Source organism: Athene noctua, chromosome 20, assembly GCF_965140245.1.
Source record: "Athene noctua chromosome 20, bAthNoc1.hap1.1, whole genome shotgun sequence".
NCBI classification, from domain to species: Eukaryota; Metazoa; Chordata; class Aves; order Strigiformes; family Strigidae; genus Athene; species Athene noctua.
The window spans coordinates 1630757-1647198 of NC_134056.1; the positions used below are offsets into that span (position 1 = coordinate 1630757).

General features: G+C 39.4%; 1 protein-coding gene across 8 annotated transcripts in view; it reads left to right on the forward strand.

The window, feature by feature from the left end:
* Positions 1–2729: 2729 nt before the first annotated feature.
* Positions 2730–16442, forward strand: part of DENND1A (DENN domain containing 1A) — a 214570-nt gene continuing 200857 nt past the window's right edge. For all 8 annotated transcript variants that reach the window (XM_074923588.1, XM_074923590.1, XM_074923593.1 and 5 more), the window contains exons 1-2: positions 2730–2877; positions 9287–9357. In XM_074923588.1, the coding sequence (XP_074779689.1) occupies positions 2861–2877; positions 9287–9357 (88 nt within the window). In that variant the 5' untranslated portion in view covers positions 2730–2860. The remainder of the gene's footprint in view (positions 2878–9286; positions 9358–16442) is intronic.

Here is a 16442-nt window from a genome sequence, read left to right on the forward strand (position 1 = left end):
TCGTGTGTCTTCTGTAGCAAAGACAGAATATATATTCACATTTATTTTTATTAATTAAACTCATCCCTATTAACCACGATCTTGAGGTAGGTCATCCTCTTCCTGCAATACACTAACATATTGTTTTTCAGATTGATTGTCTCATGCTTGTCACATAACTTACATAACAGCAGTATTTCTTGCTCAAAAGTTTTAGCATTAACCTGCACATTATCCAGATTGAGAAACCGTTGATGAGCAGGTACCAACATTGCTCTCATAACTTGTCCCCTAAGGGTAGGAAAATACCCTCATTACGAATCACCTACAAAACAGATGTTTCACTGAGACATATTTAAAGGTAACTACCAAACATCGATTTTGCAAGCCATTTTTCCTGGTATTTGTTAGTTATCAGCCACTATCAGTTCTTCCACCAACTCAGCTATCCAGTCCTCTCAGTCTAGTTCTTGAAATCCAATTTTTATACCTTGTTTTCTCCACACTGGGGTGAATGCATACTCCCTAATCACTCATTTACTCTGTGAGAGGATTTAAATTGCTCATTTGAATCACCTAGCGTTTTATTCCTTAGTATGTCCAGTCCAACAGTTATCAAATGTAAACCAGTCTACTGTTCTTGCATACTACACTGTCCCCATTAAATATTTACTAGATTTGTTCATATTAATAAGTTTACCAAATCCTTAAAAAGCACACTAAACAAAGCAGAGCAAAACTAAACCTGTGAGTCTCTAGCTCTACCTCTTGAGTTTAATATCAATCCAATTTCCAAAGAGAGTGATGAAATCTAAGAAACTGTTAGCCACTCTTAAAATGTTGTGGGGTTTTATTTCATATTGTTATTTTACACTGCACCAGCATTGTATTTACCAGCTTCCTTATTTTTTTCCTCATTACCGATTGTGTTGTTTTTTGTGTTTTTTTTAGTTTTGTAACCAATTTTAACTATATTTCTACAAATTTATCTTCATTTCATAGTTATACATATAACCTTTAGTGTACTGATTTATTTAAAGGGGAAGAATATCGCTGGTCTGAACACAGTAATTTTGCTTAAAAGCCACTTCATATTGACACAGGGATTTCTGTACAGGACAGGGAACACTGATATAGATCACCTTTATGTAACACATGTCAGGGAGCAGCAAAGGCCACCCGCACCCTAAAGAAGGCCAGTCAGGAGCTGAGGGTGACCACAACGCAGCTGGGCAACGACCAGGCACAGCCCACAGACGTGAGCTGGGCCAGCAGAGTGCTAACAACGGATCCTCAGGACAGTCCAGTGGCTGTCAGAGAAAACCAAGGTAACAGGCTCAAGGTCAATCCAGGAAATCCAAGCAATAATTCAGGATCAGGACTGGGTACAGGTATATCCACACCGCAGCTCAAGCCACGACTGAATGCTGAGGCCTGAGCTCGCATACAGCTCCTGTGGCAGAGGGTGTGGGTGGAAGCTGCGCTGGAAGCACCTCATCTCAAGTACTCAAATTAGTACTAGAAACACTCCTTCTCATCTACCCAAACATTTCTTTGATTTACTATAACTGTGAATAAATATTCCAGGACTTTTTGCATAAATGCTTACCATATTTTGTATTTATGACTTGAATGAGGATGGTATGATTTCTCCTACCCAGCCTCTCTGGGGGGCAAAAGGGATATAGAAGTACCTCACATGGGATGTTCTCTCTCCCATCTTTCTAGCTGACTAGATTCTTCAGTTTTAAGCAGCAGTTTAGGGGTCTTTTTAAGCCAAATCTCCTATTTTTTTTATTCCTCACTGCAGATCATCTCAAACTCTAAAGTTAGAAATTGCTAAGTTATGCTAGAAATTGTCCAAACCTTCCTGAAAACTTCCTGTAGAACATGTTTAGTAAAATTGTTAGGTACCTGTTTGATCCTGTTTGCCAACTCCAATAAGGCACATTTCAAAATCTGCAATTTTTGAGTCAACATAAGCTTTGTTTTCAGCAGACTGCACTCCATCTCTCCTCCACTTCTTTCTGAGAAGTCTCCAGTCCCCTTTACGACCTTACTTGGGCTTGTAATTCTTTCTAGCCATCCTTTATTGCCTTTTCAGCCGCTGTGGTTTCTGTGACCAACAGTGCAAAATGCTCTATCATAGCTCAGAGTACCAGCTCACCGCCCTTCTGCCTTTTTTTTTTTTGTTTTTGTTTTTTTTGTTTTCTTTGACTTCTGCAGTCCTGAGGCACCGGACACTCACTTCTGCCTGGGACACCGGCTTCTTGCCACGCCGGTCCTGTCCCCGCGGGGATGGCTCACCTCTTTACAGGGCTTTCCAGGACGGACAGTCCTGGTCCTCATCTGCTCTGGGTAGCGGTCCCCAGCGGATTGCTAAGGGCCCTGGATCACGCCTGTGGCGCGTTCTGGCCCTGTTCGGGGGTGCCTGACGGCTCGGCCCCCCCCTGAGGGGACGCAGGGCGCCGCTGCTGGAGGGGAGCGTCCCGCCCGGCCCCTTCCCGGTGCCTCTCTCGGGCGGTTCTGAAGCGCTGAGCGCTCCCGGGGCGCTGCCCGCCCCGCCGCGGGGCTCCCGCCTGAGGCGCCCTGAGGCGCCGGCACCCGCGCGGGCGGGAGCGGGCGGGGGCGGGGCCAAGGCGGGGCCGGGCGCGCGGCGGGACCGTCCGCCCGCTGGCCCCGCCCCCGGCCCCGCCGCACTACAGCTCCCGGCAGCCCCCGCGCCGCGCCGTGACTCGGCTGAGGCGACGGCGGCGCGGGCCGGGATGGAGTGAGGGGCGAGCGGCGGAGAGAGCGCAGCCCACCGAGCCCCGGCCCCCTCCCCCCTTGCTCTGTCTCTCTCTTTCTCTCTGGCCCGGGCCTATGCGGCCCCCCAGAGACCATGGGATCCAGGATCAAGTGAGTGCCCCCCCCGCCCCGTTCCCCCCCCCCGGTGTAGCTCCCAGCCCCGCTCGCAGGCCCTCAGAAAGCGGGAGGGCTCTGGAGAGCCAGAGGGGCACTTCCCCGCCCTCCTGCCAGCTCCGTGTGAGGCCGCGCGGGCGAGACCCCGGCCGAGCCGACAGGCCTCGGGGTAGGGCGAGGAAGAGGGGGAGGAAGAAGGGGGCAGAGCGGTTCCCACCCCCCGCCCAGGCCAGCTCTCGGGCCGGGGAGGGAGGAGGCGCAGGGCTGAGGGCCCCGGGCCGTCACAGCCCAACTCAGCGGCAGGACCCCGGGGCGGGGAGCTCCCCCGGCCCCCCTGCCCTGAGGAGGGGAGGAGAGTGTGGTTTCCCGCCCTCAAACGCAGCCCTGGTCTGTTGTCTAACTCTTTTTCTCCCCGTCTTCAGTTCTCCGTGTGGCAGCGCAGGGCCGGGCTGTGAGGGCAGTTCGCGTTGCAAGGGTGCAGGCCTTCAGGAGGATTGGGGCTGCTGGAATGGCAGAGCCTCCCTTGCCAGCGTTGGCGACGCATGTTTTGGGGGTGTGGTGGGGTCGGGAGAGTTCGGAGCCTCCTTGCCTCGATTAGAGTGTGCTATAGTCTAGCTACGCTCTCTTGAAAGTGCATTAGCAAGGGGATTTGGGGGAAGGAAGAGTGGTGCAAGTGATTAATGTGTTGGGCCTGCAGCCCCATGCACTCGGTATTTTTTGAATTTTCATACAACCGGGGATTGTTTTATTGGTGAGCCCTGTTGGTATGTTTGGTATTGTCACATTAAAGATCTCAGTTCATTCATGTGCCATTCCAGGCAAATTCAGTTCCTCTGAGACAGAGGTGTAATAAAGCTATCACCAAGCAGGGAGTGCTGACATCTTCGTGCATGAGAGGTGTGATAGAGTGGAGAGATCCAGTTAGATTGTATTTTATTCAGCAGTTTCAGTAGGTGCTGTTGAGCAATTGCTTTTCCTTCTGGAACAGAGTGTTCTTCAAGATTACATAGGGCTTTAACTTTTCACCTCTTCTGTTTAACCTGAATATGAGACTGGAGGCGACACAGTTTGTAGTGAACTTAGTGTGATGACACATCTTCATGTTCCCAAGCCCACAGGCTGGATAGAGATAAATGTCTGTCTATCCAGCCAGGTGTTTTAGGAAAATGTAAGCAGATAATGAGTGCTTGTAATGATAGCACTGAGGTGATTGCTTGGTTCCAGGAAGCAACCTTCCTTCTTTGGGAGATACTGTGGGGTAATTTTTGCACTCTTTTGGCATATGGGTTCTCAACTGTTGCTACAAAAAAATCAAAGTCTGAGAAACTAGTTAAACTCATCTTACATTCCAATACAGGTAGAATCTAAAATTGTTACTATTTTGACAGCAGAGCAGGCTATATCTGTAGCTTGCACCTTCACATCTTGCAGTGGTCACCCTTGCTCGGGTCACATCAGGATTATGATCTGAAATGACTTCTTATGATGACCTTATCTTACATCTATTAAAAGGCCGATACTCACTTAAAGTGTAGTTTCTTTTGTGTACGTACTGAACCTACAAACCACTGAACCTACAAACCGTGTGTACCCTATCTGGGTTTTTGATTGCTAATTTGACCTTTAATGGCTTTGCATACACTTTGCTGAATGTGAATGTGAACACTTGGATGAGACGATTCAACTGGAAACCTCACTGGTATCAGTGAGAAGATGTAGCAGTTAAAAGTATTTATTGCAGCCAGTGGACTTCAGGACTTTTTCTGTGCAAAATCTTTCAGTGTGAATGTGTCTTTCAAGATTACAGACAAAGCCCATGTCTTTCTCTGTCACCAGGAAAACGTAGGTGATAACTCCAGATAAACATTACTTTTCATTCCTCTCGGACTTCATGAGAAAACATTTTGTTCATTATGTGATTAAGCAACTGTGCCTTGAGCAACAATTTATTAATTCTTTTTTTTCCACTTCGGACAGAACACTGTGCCCAGGTAGAATAAGCACAAAATTTCAAAGCAATCTTGAAATATATAAAGAATGAGAGAGCCTATCTGAGCAAGAGGCTTTTCTGGTCTGCTCTTCTGAGCTGGATGTTTAATCCAGCAAAGATTTTCAAGTTGATAAGTAGGTCCCTTATGGGGGCAGGTGGGAGCGTGAATGAGAAACCTATTTTATAATTGGGTACAGTGAGGCATGTCTCCTTCAGTGGCGCTGCAAATATGTGTTGGAGCCCTAGCAAAATCCAGTAGTCAGATCTCTTCCTCCTTGCTATAGATTGATAATTATGAGGAATATTAAACTCCTTGGCAGATGATCACTTGCACACACTGTGATATGCTCTGCGTGAAACCTGGACATATGTGTCAGTTATATTTTTGATGGATGTATAGTAATGAGTCATTTGAGTGAAAGATTGCTTAGAGAAAATTATCAGTAGCTGCATCAGAATGAAGTGAAAGAAATCAAGAAGTTGCCAGCAATCCCGTAAGCTTTTGGCTTGTGTATAGCTGCAGGCGAAAAAAAAGGTAAATTGAATATTGGGTTACACTGTTGGGTTAAGCTTCGTGTCGGAGCATGTCATACGGTACGTGCAAGGCACTCTGTGCCAGCGAGGTAATGTAAAATAGGAATCTAGTTAACCTGGCTGCTATCACTTCTTGGTAGCCTTCAGTACTCAAGACATTACAAGAGAGAAATGATTTTTCAAAAAAAAAAAAAAAAGGTGTCAATATCAATCTGTTCAACAGAATTGCGTTGCACTGTACAAAAACTTTGCATGTTCCTTTCCAGAGGTGGTTGGAGTTCAGTGATGACAGAAGAGATCTCTAATACTAATTTGGAAATGCTTTCAGATACTGAACATAAGGTTCGCTGTACACTGAAATGTAATAGGGAATACCAGGCAGAAAAACTTAAATGTATGGAAATTAATCAGGGTTTGAGATGCAGTTTCTGAATTGAATTAGTAATTACAGATTGATGCTAATAACTTTTTCTGCAAGAGTTGAGCAACTAAGTCTTGTTGTAAGACAAGTAATTATCAAGCAGTGTCAGGCTCCTCTTATGCCTCAGTTTTTAAGCAGAATGATACTTTCTGTAGGAAGTGCTATTATGTTTTCCTATGTGTAGAAAAAAATGATCCTGACAGAATTAATATAGGCTTTAGATACTGTAAGATATGTACTTCCTTACATACACCTTCAGAGAAGGACTTTATTTAATTTTATTCTGCAGAAATCTCTTGCAGTTTAGTGAAAACTAATAATTTTGATTGTAAAAAGTGCATAAATATCTTATTTAAAATATTATATTACTTCAATTTTACGTTGAAGTAATACAATATTTTTAATTTCTTATGGATTGCTTTGATACTAAAGCTATTTCTACATCAGAGAGGTTTGAAGTAACTCCTACAACTAACACTTATCACAAAAGCATTCTTTTCTCATAGAGTTCCTTCCTAAATTTCTGTTTACAAAAAGTAAATTGCGTTTCCTTCTGAAATTATCCAGTTATCAAATAAATGGCGTACTGTGTATTTTTGTACACGTGTTCTATGTATTTTTTTAATTGCATCTGTATGTTCACTTGATAACTGACCGTGAGTCTTTAAGTGATTGTTGGGAGGAAAGAAAACTTTGTGTTTAAGGTTATAATGCTGTCGATGGTTTCAGCGGGTTGAGGTTTCACTACAGTGCACAGGTGGCATTAGATGTCTGCAGGGTAGTTTAATAGTCATAAAATGGGCTGCAAAATATACATATTATGATGCATGTTTATGCTATATTTGCAAACTGTATGAAGTCTCATAGTGCCTTGTTTCCTTAGTTCCACTGAAAAGTTATAAAATATTCAGAATTCAACAATGACTTCATTCTCATACCGAGGTGTTAGCTTGTTGAATGCAGCCTTTAATACTAAGTTTCTGACTTGGCAAAGCTACTTTAATTTCACTGTTCGTAGAAATAAGTGGACGTTTGTCATGGAATATTAAAATACAAAATGTGATGTCTTTTTGTCTGGAAGTTTTGGTATATGGTAAGTGCTCTTGCCAGCTGTGTTATACAGTGTTTTCACTGAAGAATTTGAACACAGACTCTAACATAATACTAAAAAGGTGTTTGTTATTTTATCCATTAGCTGTAAAAATATTATAAAATTTATAAACTTTTAATTAAGGAAACAGGGTGCTAAAAATAAAGACATAAACAAGGAGGGTAAGATGAGGCTGCACAGCAATATATATGAAAGGAAAAATACTTTTCTGGTGTTATGTGGGTATCATTTCACCCTCATCCTCCTTGTAGGAATGGAGCTGAGAATCTCAATATTTGAAGCAGACAATGCAGTGACTCTAAGTAGCACAGAGAGAATTATGCAAGTTTGTTTTATACAGCAAAATAATAGTTGATTTGTCGACTTTAGATTTCTCATAACTTATGAATGTAGTTTTCTGAAAAATGGCTAGTTAAGGCAAATCAGTTGGGAACTGGTAGCAAATTAAATTAACATTAATTGAATTGTGAACCACATTGTTGCTCCTGCGAGGTGCTCTGTAAAACTGTAGAGTGTGATCCTATGCTACTGAAACCAACGGTAGCTTTTCTGTCGATTTAAATAGGTGTGGGGTTTGGCTTAGAGCCACTTGAGTTACACTAAGTGGGCCCGTGGCATGGTTAGAAATGTTTTGTTTAATCCCTTTTGGTGTTAAAGTAGGATTAAAAATAAAAGAAATTCTCTGAAGAGTAGGCTGAACTCCTTGACATGTTTATATGTTTGGTTTGAGATGCTGGGTGAGATGAGTTTCATTTCTGAAATTACTATTCAGGTAGGAATTCTAGGAGATATATATATATGTCTATATGTTTTTTACCATTATTTTCACCCTTAAGTGTAAGGGAGCCAACGAGATTTGCAAGTTAATTATACTTCAGCAATTTTCTAATGTTAGATAGTTTACATTAACACACAGAAGACAATATTATCACTATACAAGCAGTCATAAATTTAGAGCAGTAATTATGCAGTTTTGATTCTTGGTTTAAACCAGAAAAATCTAAGAATAAATGTCACATGTTCAGACTTACCAAATCCTTATTTCAGTAGCTAAACAATTACAGTCTAATGTGTGATTCTCTTTAATCTCATAAAAAATTTTGGAGTAGCTAAAATTGTTAGAGTCAGGAATTTAACTAAAATATGCTTTCTTATATAATCACCTGCTGCCTTTACATGCTTCTTATGAAATTTAATTCCAGAGCTTCACTTATGGAGTTATATTAGTGAGAACTGGAAATGTACACTAAATGTTTTGGGTTTTTTTTCTTAAGTCATATATCATTAACTTTTAACTGGTATATTTATAACTCTGGAGCAGAGTAAGTATCCTCAAGCTTCATTTACATTTTGCAGCTGAATTTGGTATAATTTTTGGCTATCACACCTATTTCCTTATTTCACATGCATCTGGCAGCTTTCTAGATTTAAGGTTCTGGAGTCTCATGAGGTGAAACCTTGTGCATCTGTAATATTCTTCAGCATGGCTTTTATTTTTTGACAAATAGGTAGAAATATTTTGACAGGTATTAAAGAGGGGAACTGTCTTCATTCTAAATACAGCCTATTAAGTTTTCCAATAATGTCTGCATAAAATGACTTTGCATCCTTTCGACTGCAGTTTCTTACTTCGTTTTGTTTTTCCTGAGTATATAGGTGTCATGAAGTTGAACTCAAGGGTTGCAGTAATGAAAATTGAATCTGGGTTGTTTGTCCCATGTTGGACAATGTGACTCTGTTTTCAGTTTGGTGAAGAGAAAGAAGTATTCAGGATTACTTTTTCTCCTGAAAAGAATCCCTCTATTTAGAACATAGGTGATTTACTTTCCTATTTGAAAGTAAAGGTGAAGCAGAAAAAACTTGCTTTTGCAAGGTACACATGTAATCAAAGTTAGTGTTGTGGCCAAGAACTGAAATAACTGTTGTTTCTCTGTCTGAGTAGCATTCTGAAAACTGATAGAAAAGGCATGGTTTTATTTTTCTGGCAAAGTTCTGAATGATATGCCTGGGATATTTTAGTATCTAGAAACGCAGACTAGTCACAACAATTGAATTGACTTAAAGGTTCTGTGTGCCTGACTTCTATTGTTTTGATTCTTTTTTTCTCTGTGGAAGTTTGTTAGACACCCTGTTCATACTAACTCATCTGAGCTGCAGTCATATCTTGTTACACACGAGTCAGGCAGAAAGATCTGATGTGAAATCATCACAGACTATAAAACAAGAAATCTAGTTTATCAAGTTGTCATTGTAACGTATGCATTCTTGGAACCCTTTTTGACTGAGTAATTGAAAGCACACTTGAAAAAAAATTCTCAGTGTGCTAAATAACTTTTTTTTTTCTTTTCAGACAAAATCCGGAAACTACCTTTGAAGTGTATGCAGAAGTAACCTATTCAGGAATCAGTTGCGCTGGGAAAGGTACTGTTTTGCACTGTAATTCTACCTATTTATTGGCTGAAACTATTCTTAAGAATCATGTATTATGAGCTAATGAAATATATTTAATACTATGCTGTTCTAGCATTTAAAGATATCTTAATTGCTAGTTCTGCAGAATCTTTTACAGTTAGGACTAATGAGAAATTCTTGCCTCTGTCCCTGATTGTGGGCAATTTTCTGATTTCTTTGACTGTTTTGCCTTTTTTGTCTTTTGAAATAGAAATAACTTGCTGCTGATATAAGGAATGAGTAGTTTTAAAACAAAAAATACTCTAAAACTTCTTGAGCGGAATTTGTTTTTCCTTCTTCTTTCTTGTCTGCAGAAGTATTTTTATCTGTTCCCAGAATTCTTCCTCTGATCAAATTATTTTTTTCTTGAAATAAGACATGAATGCAGTTTATGATGCGGTTAACAATTTTAACAAACATTGTTAATCAAGCCATAACGATAAAGGATTTTTCTATAATAATATTTCTGACAAGTATTCCTGTGTTTATGCTAGAGAAGTCCCATAACTGCTGAAACCAACATGTAAGTATATTTGTGAATTTTCGGTTGCACTTTGTTCTAAACCTGAGGAACTTGATCAAATAAGCAGGAAAAGCAAAGGTTGAAATCCGTAATCCCAGAATTTAGTTCAAGGTATTGTTTTCCGAGATCTGTCTCTAGAATGTTATGAAAAGGAGGGATGTGAAAATTAAATAATTATGATTAGTCACCATATACTGAAGTAATATCTTCTATCTTTTATGAAATGATCATCTGTGTACAATATATATGGTACAATGAACCAATACGAAGCCACTTATCTTTTATATCTGTATTTGTTTGTTACGTTCAGCAAAAGTCAAATAGCTTCAACTCTTTCCTTTACTGCCAAATCCTCCATAGGAGTTGTAACTGGAATACAGTTTTGGCTTGTCCTACTGCTATATGCCATCACGACTATTTGATGTAACTGCAGGAGCCCTTTTAATAACTAGTCTTTGTTTCTGCACATCTGACCTGGATTCTAGTGCCAGAAAATCTGAACAAATTTGACCATAAACATTACATTGTACAGTACTAGTGTCTGGGTATAATCTTCTCTTTGAAGTTTGTTTGCATCCCCCTGGAGGGATTAATTCCCTGCTGTGGGAAGGTGGGTTAAAAAGCATGGAAACTACTTTACAGGTTTTTAATTGGAGAATTTAGTATACATTTTGTTCTATAAACCAACTGATTCTGTGGGAGTTTCACTTAGTTGTGTTTTTAGGTTTGTTGTATGCACTTATAGGTGCAAATTCTTCAGAAATTGTTTTTAGTGAGTAAAAAAATTATTTTAATAATTGTTTTTACAACTCATGTGTACTGAAGTTTTTTCTCTGAATAATCTTTTAAAAGATTTTTACCAAGCAATTCTTTTATATTTAAGTGGTGCCCTTTATTCTCAGAAGTCTTAGATTTGTGTATCCCCAAATACTCTGTCCTTCTGTTCTAAATGAAGGTGGTTGTTTGGTTCTCTACAGCATCGGCTGTGTTTAACAGCTATGCTCTATCTCATTCTAGAAATACAGACCTAGAGACCTCCATGTAGTCTTTTCTACTTCTCATCTAGCTGTTCTGTGCCAGAAGACCAAGAATATGTATCAAACTTTTTTCTGCGGTTGGGGAATGTGTGTTACATGGGAAGGAGCAGTTACTGTCAAGAAAAGAAAATGTGTAAAAGGTGTATAGGGAGCAAATTATCAGACATGTTTCAAGAAGTATTTCTTCCTATGTAATGGATCCCCAAATTAACTAAGACAGCTGGTTTTGAAGTTTGTGTCTAGAGTAGTAGTGCTATTGATCACTTACAGTGCTTGTAATTCTTATATCCATCTTCTGACGTGGTCTTGAGCAGAATGAATTGCTCCAAAGATACAGCAGCCCTAGTGTGGGGAAGTGTCTGGTTTGTGGGGTGGTAAAGCATGCCTCTATTTTGTTTTATTCAAAAGTTTGTGTAACTGTTGTGGTTTAACCCCAGCCGGCAACTTAAGCACCGCTGCAGTGGAGTGGGGGATAGAATCAGAAGAGTAAAAGTGAGAAAGTAGCACAGGATATTTTCCATGTGACTGTTAAATATCAACTGAAATTAAAAGCTTTAACATATTTAATCTTGCTGAAATGGGAGATCCTGATGTGTGCTATTAACCTCTGACAGACAGCTGTACATTCAAGTAGCCTTATTGCTCAGGTAATTGTTAACAATCTTGCATTAAATGTTTATTTGGTTAAGAACTTTTGAAATGAATGAAAGCAGCATTATTCATTGACTATCATATCGAATCATTCAGGTTGGAAAAGACCTTTAAGGTCATGGAGGCCAACCATAAACCTAACACTGCCAAGTCCCCCACTAAACCAGGTCCCTAAGCACCATGTCTGCACGTCTTTTAAATACCTCCAGGGATGGTGACTCAACCACTTCCCTGGGCAACCTGTTCCAATGCTTGATACAGAAGGCTCCTTCTTATCGAGATAGTTGATTGCAGAAGGACAAAATCTGTTCTGGGTTCCGAGAAAGACATCAGTAAACTGGAACGAGCTCAGTGGGGGCCACCAAGATGGTGAGTGAAATAGAGCACTTGCGCTGTGAGGGGAGGTTGAGAGTGCTGGGCCTGTTCAGCCTGGAGAACCCGAACAGCAGCCTCCCGTACCTGTGAGGAGCTCATCAAGATGAGATACCCAGGTATTTCACAGTGGTGAGTGGCAGGAGGACAAGAGATGACGACAGACTGAATCGAGAGGTGTTCCAACTGAACATTGGGGATGTGTTCACCATGAGGGCAGTCAAGTATTGGACCAGGTCACTCAGAGAGGTTGTGCAATCTCCATCCTTGGAGGTTTTGAAGACCCAGCTGGATCACAGCCTGAGCAACCTAATCTGACCTCATACCTGGCCCATCTTTGAGCAGGAGGTTGGGCTAGAGACCTCCTGAGGTCCCTTCCAGCCTGAATTATCCTGTAATCCTAAAATCTGATTCCTAGAAATGTAAGCTTCAGGAACATCTGGAGGATGTTTTATATTAATAAGGTATGAAGAGGAAATTTCATTGAAACCAAAGAAGTTGAAAAAGCAAGCATTGTTTTATTCCAATCCAGGCAGAATTCTGCCAAACCACAATGAAATGAGTGAACTGAGAAAGGAAGTGATCACTGGATCAGCTCAGCTGTGGTCTCTCAGTCCTTCCCCCTCTAGATCGTTTAGAAATAACGATCATCTGTGTTCAGCATTGGTGATTTGTGTATTTCTGGCTCATGAAATCTTTGGTGCATTGTACAATTCCAGCATTCAGTTGTATCTAAAAACTGTATTTGTGCTTTTCTTTGTTATATTCGTAAATCTTATTTGGGACTTGTGGATTTTTCTTACTGGGTCACTTTATGTAAATGTGCTATCTTTGTTTTGAGAACTGTGAAGCAAAATATCTGCAACTGTGACTAGCAGAAAAAAGATGAATATTTGTTAGTAAGAAGATATTTCCTTAAGATAAGACAATTACCAAACCATTTTTTTGCCTCGTGATTGTTGTGATTTCGGTAGAAACTGGGAATTCCCCTTAGCTAATTGAATCGAAGTTTGTGTTTTGTTTTTTTTTGTAAAGAACATTTGACTTTTTAAAATAGAATGAAGATACAAAACTGCTTTTATCTTAACCTTGTTCCAGCTCTTTTTTTATTTTTTTTTTTTACTTTTGTAAAATTTTATTTGGGCTCTCTGGAATTCAGAATTTCTTCACTTAATATTTCCATGATGCACTCATTCATGTTCTACTTTTCAGTTTCATCAAATAGCACAGTTCTCTTGTCCATACTCTCTTCTGATAAAATGTTGATGTCTTCTCAGCAAAAGTCTAAGGTAGCAAAATAGAATAGAAAGGAGTCTGCATCTTTACAGTGCCAGTACATGGATGTTATATCTAGTGAGAAATCTGTGTTGTGTGTGTCAAGTATAAGTATGTCAGGCATAGGAACTTTGCAAGTCTAGTGCTTCTCACCAACTCCCACACACTTACTTTCAGGAGGAGAGGAAAAAAATAGTCGTGGTTTTATTTAAAAAATGGAATATTATTATAGGGAAAATATTGACTAAAACTTTACAGTGTTAATACTTTGATACTTTGATTCTTTCATTCGTAGTATCAGGTAAGTACTCAGGTGACTCGGAGGAAAGGCTGCAGTTCCAAGGCTGATACAGAAGCCCGACTAAGAGACTGGTTTAAGTTAAATAGTCTTAACAGGTGCCTTTTGTGCAGTGGTGTGGGTTGGGATTGGAGTAAGATGCTAATACTGTACAGATGGCACAACAAAGTCAACTCTTTGACAAATACCTTTGTCTTTCAGCCATTTCAGGTGAACAGGGAGATTGTTAGGACTTAAAAAAAAATTGCTTACTAAGACAAATTCCAATTCACATATGAGACTTGTAATATTCTGTAGCCTATGCATGGGCATTGTGTCTTTGCCTTTATATATTTTAGTGCTGTGTAGTTTTGACAATAGGAAAATTTCTTAACTTTCCTTATCACTTACATGTAAGGAGGCCATCTACCTCGCTAAATTCAGGTGTATTGTTTTTAAAAAAAACACAGTCAAAAAATTGTTGGATTTATTGTGATTATTTTAGAGGTTTCACTGATATGAGTTAACCTTGCTTCAGGAATGAAATAAAATAGAGCCTCAAAAATCACAGATAAAGGGGAACAACAATACAGTTTATTGCACAGCAGATACCAGTAATATATTCTGGACGTCACCTTTAATTTCATTAGTTTTGCCTTTCTGCTGTGATACTTATGTAATTAAGTATGACTTGGGAGAAATGAGTAGATGTATGTTTTAGTTGACACTAAAATACTAACACTTCTGAACATTACATACAAGGTTTAAGGTGTACCATCGTTTTTGTTAGAATATCACTTTATGTTTTACTGTTCACCCTAGTTTAAGAAAAAGGTTTAAAACCAAACTGTTTTCAGTGCTTTTCGTACTTAATGTCACCAAAATCTTTGCAGCAGCAGATGTCTGTGCTGTTTGTTTCATCACTGGTGGAGCTGGTGCTTCTCAAATTCAGGAAGCTAGAAGGATATCCATTTAAATCTTAGCTGGAAATGCTAAGTTCTCTGGTGGTAGGGCAGTGTGTGTTCCATGAACTAGCACATTCCTAAGCAAATAATGTTGGAGGTTCTAAACTGAAGCTACAGATTACAGTTTTAACTTACTTTAAGTTTTGATGGTAAGTCTGTCTTTGGTGCATGATCTTCTCTCATTCATTGGAACTGTTACATGCAGTGGATGGTTTGAGAGCAAAATGGATGCTTTGTATGAAATACTACTATTTTATTGGATTCCTCTTCCCATTTTTAAACTTGATGTAAAGGAAGGGAAAATGCACTTTACGAGATTGTGAAGCCCTTCTAATGGAGAGCTTGTGTATTTGTCATGGCATCTCCTAACAGTGAAACTTCACAGAGGTTGAGGTAGTAAATGGCAAAGAGCTTGTATTGTTTCTTTTACAGATTAAAACGGCTTAAGTTAGCTTAAGCACATCTAGAAACTCAGTTCTGTATTACTGACATATTGCATATTTGTAAGTAAAGTTAGAACTATGTTTCTTTTTAAACCTCAGCTAAAGTATTGGTTTTTTGAGATGCAGAAATAGGAAGAATCTACTAGCAGTTTTAGTTTAAAAGCCTATGTAAAGAAAATGAAAGCATACCAACTACTTAAGAAATTTTTCTTTTAACTTTCAAAGGACTTTATGATCTTGAAACTGCTGCGGATCACTCATCAGAAATATGATGTGACAAATTTAAGGATCTTTCTGGACCTCAGGCAAAGATCCTCTCGTTAGAGGGGTCTGTGTGGAGAATTGTAGTCTAACTGTCAAACTGTTCACGTAGAAAAAGAGAATTTGTTAGTCTAAAGTAACTGATCAAAATAGTCTCTAAAGTATGAACATTTGAAAGTAAACGCTCGCAAGAGTAAGACACCCCCCTACACCCCTGTCTGGGAGGACGTAGCATGCTTTTGTATGGGGTTTTTGTGTTCTCGCCAAAGCAGACATTATAAAAGTATGTCAAATCTGTAGCTTTACCATGTAGTGTGCCAAAAGGCCTTTCTCTCCAAGGACCTCATCTTTCATCTTTTTGTGAGTGTAGCATAAATTCTTGCTGTGTGTTCAAGGAAAAAGCTAAAATGGTTTAGTACAGCTAAAGGTTTTATTTCTTTTTTTTTTTTTTTTTTTTTCCTCAAAAACCCATGGTAAGTTAGAAGCCTAAATGTGATACCGTGGACAAAGTGTAAGTGTTAGAGTTTAACAAATGTTCACTAGATTAGTAAAGGAAATGTAGTTTATACTACTTCTTTTATGAGAGAATTTAAAAGGTCTTGCTGTAAGACTCGACATGTGCTTCTTTCTTTTCTCGAAAACATACCACTAAGTTGAAAAGGGAGATGAATCTTAGAAGGAAACTATTAACTCTGAGGTAGTTTATCATTGTTTGAGAGAAAGGATGAAATTTGCATTTGAATTGGCTCTGAGAGTAGCATGTACTACTAATCTTGTTCCTACTAGAAGCTTGTGAGTAGTTTAAGTACTTCCTTCTTTACTTTTCATGTTCTAGCCTTGTGTTGTAATGGCTCTTTTCCTCCCTCCCCCCCTTCCCAGTAGATCACAAATGTTATAACTTAAACTAATCGAAGTCCTTAACTCCACTGGGAGAAGTCATGATGTGCTTGGGTCCTAAAATTATTCTGCAGTTGTCACCATGGTTTCCATGATAGGACTTTCACAGGTAGAGAGAACTAGCAGGTTTCTGTCTGCAAAATAGACATACTGCTACTCCTTATTTTTTTTGTCATATATTCTAATTTTAGATAATAGAGCAGTGCCTCCCATATAGATGAAATATTTTCTTAAGTTTAAGCAAAGTTACTGGAGTAGGATTAAGTTAAGAATCGGTCATTCAGAAGTTTGTAAACATTACCTGTGCACCTCTCAGAGCAACCTTTGTTTATTTTTTTTTTAAGGTTCAAACAT